At 47.7% G+C, this 14903-nt stretch overlaps 1 protein-coding gene across 1 annotated transcript; it reads right to left on the reverse strand.

The window, feature by feature from the left end:
- Nucleotides 1–987: 987 nt before the first annotated feature.
- Nucleotides 988–7985, reverse strand: LOC141934594 (polymeric immunoglobulin receptor-like). The gene is made up of 8 exons (XM_074850173.1): nucleotides 7916–7985; nucleotides 6919–7260; nucleotides 6333–6662; nucleotides 5906–6235; nucleotides 5037–5244; nucleotides 3613–3725; nucleotides 2802–2940; nucleotides 988–1266 (listed from the first exon to the last, which is right to left on the reverse strand). Exons 1-8 carry the CDS (start codon nucleotides 7950–7952, stop codon nucleotides 1230–1232), a joined length of 1536 nt encoding a protein of 511 aa, XP_074706274.1. The 5' UTR covers nucleotides 7953–7985; the 3' UTR covers nucleotides 988–1229.
- Nucleotides 7986–14903: the final 6918 nt, after the last annotated feature.

Consider the following 14903-nt stretch of genomic DNA (forward strand, 5'->3'; position numbering starts at 1 on the left):
CTGGGTGTGCACAGGGTGATCTGGTGGGGCTCTTGGACTGAGAGAACAGTCACCATCTCTCCTAGATGGGAACAAACGCTGATCCCCCTGCAAGCCATGTCCTTCCCACCGGTGCTGCTTCTCTGGCCACTGCTGGCATTACTTTTTAATCTTGGGCACAGAGTTGTGTTTGCTTGGCCACAAAAGACACAGGTGTGTTTGTTTTCCTATACCTCCTGCTCTCCAAGGCACCTCTCCTTTGGGTGAGCGTCTTGGCTTCCCCACTCGCCTCGTCTCGATCCTGCAGTTTGCTCAGAGATGTGTTTTCAAGAGCCTGGGCGGGCGGAGGGTTGTGCGGGAGGAACGTGGCATTGCCGTGGGCAGAGGAAATCCCAGCAGAAACCAGCCTTGGGGACCTGCAACTGCTCGTGCATCTCAGGGAAGAAAAGTTAGTCCAGGGTGGGTGAACAGTTTCTTTAACCAAGCCACTGTCTTCACCCTTAAGGGTTCTGTTTAAAACCTATCCGTTGTCTCCTGCAAATATATTTACTTGCCTTAACAGAGGAGGAAGCGTCCTCCTGCCAAGTCACAGGTTTCAAAGCACTTTGGCACATCCAGAAAATAAACAGCCCTGAGCTTGCTATTTTTTCGGGCCAAAGCACAGTTTGCAGCATGGCATGCAATCTGTGCATACAAACCAAAGCTACTGTTTGGGTCTGGGCTGAAACGATCTGATTTTAAAGCTGCGGATAGTTCTGCAGAAGAGGTGGAGGAAAAATACTGCTTGAGAATTTGGGTGACTTTCATAGACTGAAGTCAGATGCTGTTTATGTGTTGCAAAGTGTCTTGGCAGATAAGGATTTTTTAAAAAAATCAGAAAATGCTCACTTTTTGCTTAGCACTGAGCAAACCTGCGGCCATGAGGGTCCTTCCTCCCCTCCCCAGCTTTACCTTTCCCTCGGGGTGCTCTGCCTCTGCAGGAGACAGTCAGGGTTGCACACAAATAGCTTGGTTACAGATGCATTATTTTATTCTCTTTTCTACAAACCACGTCGCAAGTGGCGTTTGGGCAGCCTGCAGGGGTTCGGCTCTCGACACGGGACACTCGGCTTCTGAGCGGGGCAGCGAGCAGCAAGCGGGGCTGGGTGCTTTGCAGTTTAGAGCCTTGTCTTGGCTTTCCATAGGGAAACTTCCGAGCTCATGTACAAGGGGCTTTGACACAAGGGGGTTCTGCCTCAAGTCTTCATCAGTCACCTTGAAAAGTATTTTTTTTGCCCCATAGGATTGCTGTTAAAAAAAAAAAAAAAAAAAAAAAGAGAGAAGAAAAGCTGTGATCTGGCTCTGCTTCTCTGTGATATTTTTACAAGTGATTTCAAGGGCGTTTCTGTTTTTATGCCAAACTTGATATTTGAAATGGGTCTGTTTCAGGGAGTTCTCAGAACAGAAAGCTAGAAAAATCTGGGTCGGGGGGGACTTCTGGAGTCCACCTCCTGCTCAGCTTAAGAGGAGAGTTATCCTGGGGTTTACCCCAAACCAGACATCTAGAAACAAACAGCACAATTAACTTCTCATTTATGTTCATATTTTTAGAAGTTTTTCACAGAATGCTGATTGTTTATTTTCACAGTTTGAGGGGGTGTGTGTGCACTTTTTTTTCTTCCCATTCTTTATATTTTGGACTGCAAGAGCCCTTCATACAGCTTTTTTTTTTTTTTTTTTGTAAAGCAAAATCTCTCAAGCAGCAATAAAACTCATGTAGTTTTAGCAAGTTGTATTAAACTCCACAAAATATTCTAGATTTGCACCTTTATGGCCTCGGTTTTGAAAGAAGGCTTCTTTTGGTATCTACAATATGTTCTCTAAATAGTTTAGAAATATGATGTCTATAGATCTGCTTTCTGCTTCTGATCAAGCCAGTGGATGTTTCAAATAGGAAAAGAAATACAAGGGAACACGCAGAACTGGGCACAGAGGTGGAAGATCGTTCCAGAGGGTGCAAATCGTCACAGTTTCTTATTTCCTTCTGCAACTGTCTGACTTTAAAATATTATCAACTGCTTATACAATCAGAGAGTTCGGATCTAAGTGCATTGTAATGAGAATATGAAACGCCATCACCAGATTTTTCAAACCACTATTCTACAAAGTTTGATCTTTTTTTTTTAATGGAGAAAAGTACATTTCACTGATAGGAATTTCCACAAATTTGATATACTTTAAAATATTTGCTCAGATGTTTTCTATAAGACCTTCTCTCTGAAGAGTATTGGTACTCCAAGACAGGCCCATTGTTTTTATATTTTACCAGAAGACAAAGACTCTTACACGTAAGTTGGTCATCCTCAATCTTCCAAGGATAACAGAGATTATCTGCACAAGTAGGACAAAAAAGAATGATATGATGATATGATTGCAACACAGTGAGCAAGAATCGCTTCTGGGTAATATTGCAAGAGGTGATAAGTAATCAGACTTTATTGAAACAAGCAAGCAGGAAGAGCGATAACATGTTTACTAAGCGTAAGCAAAAATTATAATCAACCCTATAATAAATTTATAAATCTTATATAGGATTTAATCCAAGTCTTTTGAAATCTATGGGCCAACACCTCTCGGTAAGGAATAGAGGCAATGGTTTGGCATCAGAACATAAATCCTGGACTGCGGGATCATAATTCCTGGACTGCAAACCTGGGTCTATCCTGTGGCGGTATTTTAGACTGAGCCTCAAATCCTCCGCTTAAAATTTGGTTTTATTCTCTTCTATCAAATATCTATCTTTATTCTCTATCCTTGCGGTGTCAGTTCCAGAAAACACCCACCTATGTTTGCCAGAGTCTGTTCTGCATTCGTGCGTGTTTTCTGGACTCGGGGTTTCCTCCGTCATTTGCTCTTTTACAGGGTTCAGACCAGCCCCCATCGGTGCTGCTTCCAGGTTTCCTGCGGCGCTTCTTTCTTCTGCTTAAAAACAAAACCATATGCATGCAATGGAGGGGACACCTCCTCTAATGCCTGGTTAAATATACCAGCACGTCATAAGAGATACTGGATTAGGCCCATCGTTTCCCAGTTTCATGCTTGTGAATAATTTATTTCCACTCACCGCTGTCATCGCTGAAGGTTTTTGTCCCTAAATTTATCTCTAGGGACACAATATGTTCTAGAATAAGATATATGCACGTGTTTTTGAAAATCAGTTATTAACAAAGATTTTTGGGGCAAATCTTTGTCAGCTTTGCACCAAGCGGGCTGGATTTGGCCCCGAGAAGCTTCCCAGCACGTAGCTGCTCGCACCGTGCAGGTCCCTGCCCTTTATACTTCAGGATTTCCGAGCACTCTCAGAGCTGTAAATCTTCTATACACAAAAGCTCAGCCTTGCTTTCAGCAGGACTTCAGAATTTCCGTTTCCTTCTTCTGCTTTTTGTTTAAGTGTATTTAAAAAAAAAAAAAAAAAAAGGTAACTTCTCTAGGACGCTGCTTGCAAGTACAGTTGGACTTTCAGGCTGCACTGGCTGCAGAATGGATGCGTGTCTCCAGAGATGGAAATCTTCAGACTCCAGCCCTTGGAAATCACAAGCAAAGCCATTGCAAAACAACAACCACAACCCAAAAGGTGTTGCCTGGCCGACTTACCCATCTCCTTTTGAAGCTTTATTTTGGTCAGGGCGAGAACAGTGATAGTGATGAGAATCAGTAAAACGAGAGTTGGTAACAGAACTGGGAGCAGGTGTGATTCACCTGATGAGCTGGAAAGATGAACCATCAGAATTAAATTGGATTTAGCTGTGGGATGCCTGAAGTACCTTAATGCAGGCTGTTGGTTTTACACCAAAGAGTATACAGGAGTTAGAAACTCTGACTAAATCAAAGGACAATAGTCAACAAAGTCAAGTAGAGATGAAATCATTTGATCTGGAGCTTGACTTATGAGGAAAATTTCTACAGCTACCTCAGCTCTGCCTTGCGGGATTTATGCTCCCAGCAGAATGAGCCCCTCCAAAAGGAAAACGAGATATTTTCATCATACAAAGTCACAAGCAAGGTTCATACTCTTTCTTTGTGAGTTGTTGTAGAATCTTATACTGCTGGAGGGTCTCTACATGCTGTCTCCTTGCAAAAATGATATAAATGCTATCAGAGCTCCACAGGCAGACAGAGCTTTGCCAGGAATGGTGCAAAATCTCACCCTTTATACAAGAGCATGATTTGTGACTGATAACATGCTCTCCCCTCCTCTCTCTGGCTGGATGGCTTGGGGGAGGCTGGGAATGGAGAAGATGGTGCTTCTCGTGCTGGGGGTCACTGGGGCAGATGTGAGCTCTGAGGTGCATGGAGGGACAGCTCAGGATGTCGAACTGGATTTGTGGTTCATTTTCAGTTATGACTGACACTGCAATATCTGATACATTGGCACCAACTATGCAAATCACACGGCGCTGGATGTTGGCCATAGCTGGGGTGAAAGCTGTAAGAGCTGCTCGCAGCCGCCCTGTGCAACAGGAAGCACAGAAGGTAAATTCACTGGGGAAACCACTCGCACTGGGGTGAGCCGCAGGCCTTGCTGTAGAGAGGTACCATGGAATAATTACTGGCCAAAATAGCTCACAGCCTTTTGATTAACCTTGTCCAAAGATAGCTCGTTATGCAACACAGAGCACCCAAACACTATCCTGGTTGCTGGCTGCCTCTAATAATTTGGATAAAGCGTGCAGTGAAGTATGTAGCAGCTACTGATTCACCAGCGTTATTGCTTAAGCTTAATGTTTCCTAATGTCCTGTCTCCGTGCTGAGCAAAGGAAAACAGGCAGGAGCGCATCTCTCCACTCTGGCATCTGATCTACAGAAGCGACCAGCACCAGAAGATTTAGAGACAAGTTCAAAGATACTTGTCACAGACGAACATGAGATAACCTTGCCTCTGCTTTTCTAATTACTAATGTCTCCTACTGGTGTTTTCAGCCTGGGAGCTGTGCACAACCTATGTAGAGCCCTGGGAAATGGGACAGACAGGTGTAAGACCAAGTTAGCGTCAAGGAGAAACGTGGCCATGAACTTACCTCTCGTGAGGATAGATTTTGCTTGGGGAGGTTGCAAAGGTGCTGGGGGGGTCAGTGGGCAGCAGGGTGCTGGTGATCTCGGTGATGGTGCCCACCGTGTACGTCAGGCCCGTGAAGCTCCTCTGCGTGGGTGTGCTGTGGGTGGCTGGGCTTGATAAAGTGGATTTCACAAGAGTGGATGTTTCCGGGCCTTGTGAAGAGAAGGTTTCTACAGAGGAAATTATTTTGAGGCTTGAATATCCATCTTTTTACAGAGGCAACGTGATAGATTTTCCAAAGATTTACACATTTCACCTTGCATCTTAGCATGAAAATGTATGCAGCACAATATGACTAAATCCAAACATTTCTATTTTCCTTTGAGTCTTACAGAAAGCAGCTTGGGATTACTAATGAAAACCCATTAATACTTGGCAAACGTTCATATTTTAACCCCACTATTTCTGTCTTTGCCAGCTGAACAGTTACATGGATCTGCGTATTCACATGACGTGGTTTCTAAAACTGCAAGATAAACTTCAGCTTATCTTCAGAGCAAAGCACATGTCTCTGCGCTGCACTCGCTAGGATCAGGATGTCATATGCTAGGGGTTTGCATCATAAATAATTGATAATATAATTCAAACAAACTAAATTTTCTCTGAAAGCTCAACTTACATGCCTGTCTCTGAAAACCTTTACCATCACCTCAGTTACTTGCCAATAATTGTAAGGTGAAACATGCAGCTGATATTTATCATAATTATAATGTTATATTTATGGATAGTACAAAGGAGAGTCTATTCACATGCCCACAAAGAGGTAGAGGAAAGAGTGATTTTAAAAAAAGAACAAGAATTTGCTGTGTTCCGAGCCATCCCACCACCTACCCTTCTGGATGCGCAGCTTCACGGAAGACGTGTGCTCTGTGTGCCCGTTTCTAGCCCCGCACCAGTACCACCCTGCATCCTCCTCTCTCAGGTGGCTCATCACCACCGTGTAAGTCCCATTTTCCTGATCGCTGCTGGCTATTTGTATTCGCCCTTCGTAGGACTCGTGCACAAACCCATCCTCATCCACGAGCAGCAAGCAGCTAGCCTCCTTCCACCTGCACAAGTACTTCTTCTCGTAGTTCCCCTTGGGATCATAGTGGCACCTCACAGACAGTGACCCTCCGACTGTGCCGCTGAGAAATTTTGGTCTCTTGGGAAGGGTGGAGGCTGCAGGTTGGAGAGGACTCCGTTAGAATTTCGTGCTCCTCATCCAGGGCTGTGAGGAACCTGTGCAGCACATGCAGCCCCCAGTGCCCCGTCCTACCTGTGGTCACCTGCAGAGCCACCACCCGTGGGCTGTCCTGACCGTTAGGCCTTCCCGTCCCGCACCTGTACAGCCCTGAGTCTTCCTTTTTTAAGTCATTTATCAAGATTTTGAAAGCTCCAGAGCTCTCCTGAGGGGTGATAAAGATTCGTCCTTGGTAACTCTTTCCCACGTAGCCATCGGTGTCAGCTATGAGAGTGCAGCCAGTTCTCCCCAGTTTGCACCAGAACCTCTTCTCGCCACCTTGGATGTCCCCGGGTGGGCACAGGACCATGACAGAGCCATGGAGCTCCCCCCAGACGAGCTCGGTTGGCCCCAACGCACCAGCTTCTGTAGGGAGAGAGAACGGCAGGCACTGTCCAGCACGCAGCCCCCAGCCAGGCAGGAGAGAGTTTCCTTTTACATTTATGAACAGCTGATTTGGCCAAATCTGGGTGCTTTTATACCCCATCGTTGTAAATATCTGGTTAATAACGAGTCGATACGCCTACTGTGTGTGGATGCTCCAGCATCTGTCCCCAGACTGTCCCTGCGAGCCAGGCCGCCGGCGGAGCGGAGCCTCCCCTCTCCCCTGCCAGCATCCTACCTGCCAAAACCGTCAGGTTCAGGGTGACGTACAGGTCTCCGTTGGTGATGCCGATGCCACATCGGTAGGTCCCTGCGTCGCTCTTCTTCAGCTCTGTCATCGTCACTGTGAAGGTGCCGTTCTGGGGAGTGTCCTCGAGAGACACTCGCCCCACGTAGTCTTTTGAGGTGTAGCCGGTTGTAGAAATGATGGTGTAGCAAACTCTGTTTCCTGCTATTTTGCACCAATATTTTCGGTCGTGTTTGTTAGCTGGCGTGATGGAGTAGAAGCACTGATGTGTGACCGATCCTCCAACCTCACCTGTCAAAAACCTGGATCCGTACAAGGTGCTTGAAACTGGCTCTTTTGGGGAAAGAAAGAAACAGAAGTTGTTGGTTACTCAGAAACAGCTGGATCCTCACCTGGCAAAAAAACAGCACAGCTCCTTCAAGTCAGGGGCATGATTATGAGGTGGACCAGTGGGACATCTGGCTCAGAAAGTTCAGAGTTTATTTGGGGTGTGGTGTGTTACCGTCCTTGAGTGCCACATTATCCACCTGGGGATAACTGGTGGCATGGAGCCACTGCCCTGTGCCACGGCGCAGATGGAGGAACCCTCGACGGCCCTTACAAGATGCCCCAAACCCCCATCAGCCCTGACAGTCCTGCCCAGAGTTAAATGTCAAGGGCAGCAGTTAACAGCAAACATCTAAGAATAAACTTTGGCATTTGCAAACTCTGCCTGATCTGGCACTTTCTTCTCCCTGCAGATGCATTGCACAGGCACCGGTGGCTGCAGTGCCGAGCAACGAAGAGCTGGGGTTCTCCTTCCCAGCTCCTGCCGTGCCTTTGCTAGCTCTCCGCAGTGGGCAGGGGGTTGGACCAGTTTCCATTTTGCAGGTGGAGGTGTCTAGTGTCCAGGTGAGGATTTAGCCAGGGACGTGGCCGTGTCCCCGGTTCCAGCTTTGCCGGTTCTCGTCAGCGTAAGTGGCCGCAGAGCGGTTTCGTGGCGACTCACCTTGCAGCAAAGCTGCTAAGAGGAGGAGAACCACCATCTCCAGCCTTCACGAATGTTCGCTCGGCAAACTTCCAAAATCTCACGTTGGATTCAGGATTTTGCTGATGTCTGCGTTATCAAACAGAAGAGAGAGATTGTGGCTGGGATCTGCCAAGGTAAACCCCCGCATTGCTCTGATGGTGTTCAGAGCAGAGCGCCTGCGTCCTAGCCCAAAGATAAGGGAATTTTAAAGAGAAAAAAAGTGCTAATAGTGCTTTGCAGCTCTCGCACTCCTGCGTCAAATCCCCTGGTGTGTGGGTAGGGTGGTCGATAAAGGCACTGCTGGTGATGACAGGTCAGTGGCAGCCGAAAGCCGGGGCCTGTCGGGCTGGTGAGGGACCCGCTGCGGGGCTGCAGCCGAGCCCCGAGCCCCGGCACCGCCGCCGTGTGCCCGGGCGCCCCTCGAGGGGGGTGTGGGCAGCGAGAGGCAGCAGACCGGCAGGGATTGCTTCAGACCCGGCACCAGGCAGCCAGCAGCAGCCATGAGACGTGGCACTTGGGCCTGCCCTGACGTCGGCAGACCCGTGGCATCAAGCCATTTCTTTTCTTCTTTTTTTTTTTTTTTTCGGCTCAAGAAACAATAGGAAATGCTGCAGGTCTCAGGAATGCCAACATCCACAAACATCTCCTGCCACTCCCCAATTATCTTTCTACCTTTTTTATTTTTCTTCCCTGCAGTTTATCTTTGTACAGACTATTGTTATCCATTTTCAGATCTGAACAGAAACAGTGTTTGGGTATCTCTATTTCAGATAGGAATGACTTCCTTGTTTGAGTTAAAAATTGACTGTTGATCACTGCGGTGTTTTGTCCTAAAGACTCTCTACTAAAATTCCTTGTTTGAGATTTGCATAACCCCCGCTGCAGTTAAAACCTTGGTAGGCGCAAATCACGTGGTTTATTTCATACTTGTTAGTGCATCGGAATCACTTCAAAGCATTCAGGAAATATGAACAAGGAAACGACAGAGGCTCAAGGCCACACTCAGCCCCTATTCCTGCCCATCACGGTGCCAAGCTGAGTCCTGCCAGCTACTGCTGGTGGCAGCGTCCGGGGCTGGATGCCCATGGGAGCCCACTGCTCGCCTGCTGGCCACCCCTCCGTGCTGCAGAGGGGCAGGAGATGGGCTCAGCCCTTGCGCCGGTCACTTGTGGTGCCCTGCACGCCCTGTCTTGGGGACAATACGCATCTCCCCCAGCTCTGAACTCAGGGCTTGCAAACGTCCAGCTCTGCGCCGGGCGGCTGCTCCGCTGACGGGCAACGTGGGACGGGACGGCAGCAATGCTCTTCCCTTTCCAGCGCAGGCTGAAGCGCTGCGACGGTGCAGCTGGCACAGCATCCTCTTCAGGCAGGTTCCCCTCCTTTTTTTTTCCCCAGATGTGTGTGTATCTGTACACGGCTGGCTGACCACATCTGCCTGCACAAAACAGCTTTCTGTGTCCTCAGCAAACAGCGAGGAAGATGTTCAAGTCACTCCAGCTCGGTGTAGCTTGGCACTGGGCAATGGCTTCAACAGAGCCTCAGTGGTTTCTTCATTGCAACTGGACAGAGGCTGGACAAGTGACTTGAAGAACAGTGATTTTCATTCAATGCCCTAATGCCCACCAATCTGGAGGACTTGAAGCAAGAAGGATGCTCTAACAAGAATGCACTGGAAGAGCTGAAAGTCCTTATTTACATCCAGAAATCATGAAAAATATTATCCCTGTGCTCATTTAATCTTTTCTGATGTACACCACTACAGCTGAGCCAGCGCACTCCCTCTTTTCCTCATTTTTGGGCTAGGGACTTGGGCAGAAGTCCTGGCATGCTGAAAGTAATGAAGCAGTTGCCAGCTTGCCAACTGGAGGCCAAAATTTCATCACGTGGTGGCCCAGCTGATGTTCAGGTTGGCATCTGAATGAGGCTTTTTTCCGAAGTAGATGTATTCTGGGCTGGCATCAACATGCTAAATTCTCCCCAGTTCATTAACAACAGAGATGTGACACGGCTACTAGCTCCTCGCCTCGTTAGGAGGGGGGGGTGCCACACTTACACAGTCACCCAGCTGCTGTCTTTTAAGATCACCTGCAATTACTTCACAAGCACTTTACTCACTCCCTTTCCCAGCCTGCAGCAACAAGCAGCGTGTTGGCAAAGAGCCTTGGAGAGCATGAACTGTGCCTGCCACCACCACCATGAAGGGCTCTCAAGCTGCTAAGAAGATTTCATTTTTTCCAGGAGAAAATCTAGTCCAATTACCTTGGGTAACTTCAGCTGAGCCCCAGCCCCACTCATCCAGCCTGCAGCCCTAAAACTGCCGTTCCTGGGTCATTCACAGCACCCGCTGGTGTCGAACGAAGTGTGATTTGCAGGTACGAGGTGGTGGCTGATGTGCAGGAAGGTCTGTGAGCAGGTTGCTGACCCATGTTGCAAACGGTTGATGGATTAGGTGGAAGCTAAAATAAAGCACGTTCAGCGAGGTCTTTCTCGCCACGTGTCGGAGCTCCCCGTGGGGTCTGTGGGGAAATGCTCGTACAGAGTGAGCACTGATGTAGGAGAGTGGACTTGGTTTCCTATCTGCAGGGCAGAGCCGTCAGCTGAATTTTAATCTCATTTAATCGTAGGCTTTAGGCAAGGAGGTGTTTTGGTTTGGTTGTTTTTTTGTTGTTTTTTTTTTTTTTTTTTTAACCAGCAAATAGGCATTTAAAAAACCCCAGAAAGTGAAAAAAAAGAAAGAGCTGGAATTATAAATCCCAGAAACTCAGGCTTTACTAAGAAGTGAGCCATGTATGGTTGGGTTTTTTTCCTGTCTTTGTTCTGGTTTTGTATTGTGAAAATTTTTATGTGATCAATTTTCTGCCTCTGTCTGACTAAACCATTATCCTGCCAGCATCCAGAGCGAGCTAGCTGCTGCTACAAAACTGGGCAGAGTCTCTCTGTGTGGGCTGGCATAAGAATTTGCCTTGTCCACATAATTTTTCTGTGTGTTCTTGGCAAAAAAAAGCTGGTAATCTAACTTATAGCTTTAAAAAGAAGAAAAAAGCACATTACCTTTTTTTTAATAAAAAAAATCACCAGAAATGAGTTATACTACATTTATTGCTATAGAAATAGTTATTTTAAATTTCAGATCTGTTACATATCATAGGTGAAATCCATCAAAGTAGCTCATATAATTGCTGTACAACAGCATTGTACTCCAAAAAATAGTATTTGAAAGGCAAATTGAGGATCACCTACCTCAGATTGTGATGCTTCCGTTGTGAGAAATTTTCTCCTGCTCTGCCTCCAGTTTGCTTTTGGTTTAATAAAGTGGTTTTTGCAGCTGGCAGTTCAGTTAGTCTTTGCTCATCTCTTGATGTTTAATTCTTTTTTTAATGTATTGGTGTTCAGAGTTTGAAAAATTTTCTTAAGTCTAGGTGTGCACTGCTGAGCAGATTGGAGATGGAATAGTAGAGGTGCCACCAACGTACTGAGTATGGAACCCAAAAATGGTCATTTTTAGGCACTTAATGACGCGGATGACATCATGTAAGGGGGAAAAAGAAAAAGTGAAGAGGCCAGGAGAAGAAATTGCAAAAATTTGAGAGGAATTTCCCTGCTCTACAGACAATTTGCGCAGTTTTAACACAAAACCACTGTTTCTAAATAATAGTAGTAAAATGTTATTTGCTGTGAACCACTTCCAGGCAGAAGAACTTCACATAAAGGAAGAACTTTTGTGTATGTTTCCTCAAATATCTGTGGTTTGAATGAACCTGAATGCTTTGTGTAGGTCATGCTTGTCTTTTGATCCCATACTCTTTATGAATAGAGGACAAAAAAGCGGTTTCTGCTTCAAAGCCTTTTATAAAACAATTCCTGCAATGAGAATGAAGGAAGTGATAATGCCATGCTGGTACAAATGCTGTTTAACCAACAAACACTTTTTTTTAGGCTGTTTTTTCTCTTCCCTGTAATACCTGCTGGGCCCTGCAGAGCACACTCAGGTGCCTCTTCCACGGGACCATCACCTCCATCACCAACAAAGCCCTGGAAACCCTCTGCAGCTCTGCAAAGTGAACCTTTAGGCTCCTGCTTAAGGGTTGGCTTGGTTGTCTGTTTGTTTTCTTGAGCTACCAGTCCCTGCTCGTAGGGCTTCAGCCCACAGACTCATCTGGTGACTCTCGCTGCAATGTGACAGTCCCCAGCGAGGTCTGGAGGTGGCCAGGAACTGGCACTGGGAAGCTCAGGGCACTGGTGGTCCCCTGTGGCTTGTGCGTTACCTGAGAAGCCCAAACCAGCCCAGCTCCACAGGGATAAATATTTACACACATTCCTGATGTAATTCCCAGGAAAGCCATTTCAGTTATTAATTTCTCCCATTAGCACGGCCGTATCAGATCATTGCAGCGTGGCCTGAATGAGCTGAATGGCCTGAAAATATCTTTATCTGAAAATATCTTTAAGCTCGCTCCATAAGCTGTCATTCTGTGGTGGTTAATTTCTCTCTAAATTTAATCTTGCAGCATTTGAACCATTGCATAATTAAAATTTGTCAGGTGGTGGGTTGTGTTGCCACAGGAAAGGCACCATCACCCACCAGCAAACCCAGAGCTCTGCACAGGCACAACCAAAACCCAGGCATGTTTGAGGCATGTTCATTGTCCTCAGTTATGGTTTGTTCTCAGATAATGGCAGTGCTTGGATCTGAAGATGTAACTAAGGACAGTTTGCTCATGCACACACAGAGAATTCCTCTTTTGCACTAACCAAATAATCTGAATTGAGAGGAGTGTAGACCTGGTGATAGTTATTTCAAAACTATGTGGGCATAGTAACAGTTGTGTTATTGTGAGGGACTTTGGTGTGGTTTTCCTTCAAATAAAAATGATTGATTGAAAAAAAAACTACTTCTGAGAATGCCCCGGACTGGTCCCAGTGCTCTGTGTATCGCTGGGGTTTGCAGGGTAACACTCACCGTGTGAGAAGTGGTGTGTGGTGCAGGGTGCTGACGGGAGAGCTGACAGAAGTGACTCTGTTCTGATCTGAGGGTGCGCTGGCGGGGTCCAAAGGTCCTGCTCCGGCCCTCCTGTGCGCAGGCATGCTTTGAAAACAGATTGTGTTTTGTGTAAGTCAATCACTGAAGCACTTTGGAATCTCCCTGGATGAAGATAAATCTCTGTTAAGCAGTTTTGCTTTCTTTATCATGATACGATTGCTTATATTGCAGTAATTGTTGTTTTGTGCCAAACCTGTGCAATAAACTTCCCAATATTGATTAGGCTTCAGCAGAATTAATCCATCTAAGGACATTTATTCCATCAGTAGCAAAGCAATAGGATTGCCCTTCTATTAGCAATAAGCTGTAAAACACGAAACTGATGGTGGGAACCCCTAAGACTGCTCAGTGCCATTTCTCCACGCTGCAAATGGGGCTGAAATGTTCAGTCTGAAACCCCTGACAAACCCCGTCTCCGGTGAGCCCCTGCTGAGCGATGCTGAAGGGGAAGCTGATGGTTTGGGGTGCAGCTCCTTCCGTCAGCGCTCAGAGATGCTGCAGCAGTTTTGTGTTCGGGGTCCCAGAGGAGAAGCAGAGCCGGTGCCACTACTGCGAGGCAGAGAGAGGTTTGCAAGGGCGAGGTGAGGACCGGAGCTGAGCTGGTGGTCCTTGTCCTTGCCCTGCAAGAAAACCTTATCCAGGGGCAAGAGGGGTCTCCAACAGCCCGGTCACCCCGGGGGCCCTCGCCTGGGTGACAAGGGGTGAAGCCCAGCAGCGGTGTCACCGCAGGACCCCACGTGCTGCCCTCGGGGTAAAGCTGGTGATGGGGACAGGCAGACCAAGCACCCACCCCAGGGAGACCTCGGCTCTGGAGACGCACCGAAGGGTCTGGGTGCCCCGGGTTTGGGAATTGTTCTGTGTGGCCAAAGGTTGTTCTTGTAATTGTTTTATTGCTTCCTATAAGGCAAAGCCTCTCTGCCTCCACAGCAATGTTAATAATTCATTTTAACTGTGGTACTATGTTAATTACCACATATCCTGCTTCTCTTCTCTTTTTCTAAACTAGTTTTATGACCTTAGTACTGGGAAAGGTGAAGTCTCCTCTGCTGGGTAAGCATGGGCAGCTCTGCCTTGTCCCCATCCCTGCCAGTCTCAGCCCCTGGGTTGTGAGTCTGAGCACGATACAGGCACACAGGGGAAGGACCATCCCTGTGCATAATTTAAGGGAGAGCACCCCATTCCCACTGCCAGCAGCAAACCCCCTTCTCATCTACAGGCTCCCAGGGTGGAAATCTGCCCGCAGTAGCACCCCTGGCAGCGGTTCTCCGTGTCCCACTGCAGTGTCCCTGCTCCTAAGGCACTCGAGTCCCGGTGAGGGGCGGTGGCAGCACAGGGCTGCGCTCCCCGGGCACACGCTGCCACCCCGCGTCGGTGTTCACATGAAGGAGTCTCGGAGATGAAGGTCTGAGAGGAATCAGAGACTCACAGACTGGTTTGGGTTGGAAGGGACCTTAAAGATCATCCAGTCCCATTCCCCTGCCCCAGGCAGGGACAACTTCCACTAGCCCAGGTTGCCCAAAGCCCCGTCCAACCTGGTCTTGAACCCTTCCAGGGAGGGGGCAGCCACAGCTGCTCTGGGCAACCTGTGCCAGGGCCTCACCACCCTCACAGGGAAGAATTTCTGCCTTAGATCTAAAATAAATCTGCTCTCTTTCAGTTTAAAGCCATTCCCCCTCATCCTATCCCTCCCCCCCTGATCAAGAGTCCCTCCCCCCTTTCCTGTAGCCCCTTTCAGTCCTGGGAGGCCGCTCTAAGGTCTCCCCGGAGCCTTCTCTTCTCCAGCTGAACCCCCCCAACTCTCTCAGCCTGTCCTCACAGGGGGGTGCTCCAGCCCCCCGAGCATCTTCGTGGCCTCCTCTGGCCCCGATCAAGCAGGTCCGTGTCCTTCTGATGTTGGTGCCCCCAGAGCTGGACCCAGCACTGCAG

Source organism: Strix aluco, chromosome 25 (genome assembly GCF_031877795.1).
Source record: "Strix aluco isolate bStrAlu1 chromosome 25, bStrAlu1.hap1, whole genome shotgun sequence".
NCBI lineage: Eukaryota > Metazoa > Chordata > Aves > Strigiformes > Strigidae > Strix > Strix aluco.

What these genes read in the sequence shown, in the direction of transcription:
- LOC141934594 (XM_074850173.1), bottom strand. Translation starts at nt 7,952, where the DNA reads ATGGTGGTTCTCCTCCTCTTAGCAGCTTTGCTGCAAG. An exon ending in GAAGCTGCGCATCCAGAAGG is followed by an intron (nt 5,245 to 5,905) that starts GTAGGTGGTGGG and finishes TTTCCTCTGTAG; the next exon opens with AAACCTTCTCTTCACAAGGC. An exon ending in AAAGCTTCAAAAGGAGATGG is followed by an intron (nt 2,941 to 3,612) that starts GTAAGTCGGCCA and finishes TTTGTTTTTAAG; the next exon opens with CAGAAGAAAGAAGCGCCGCA.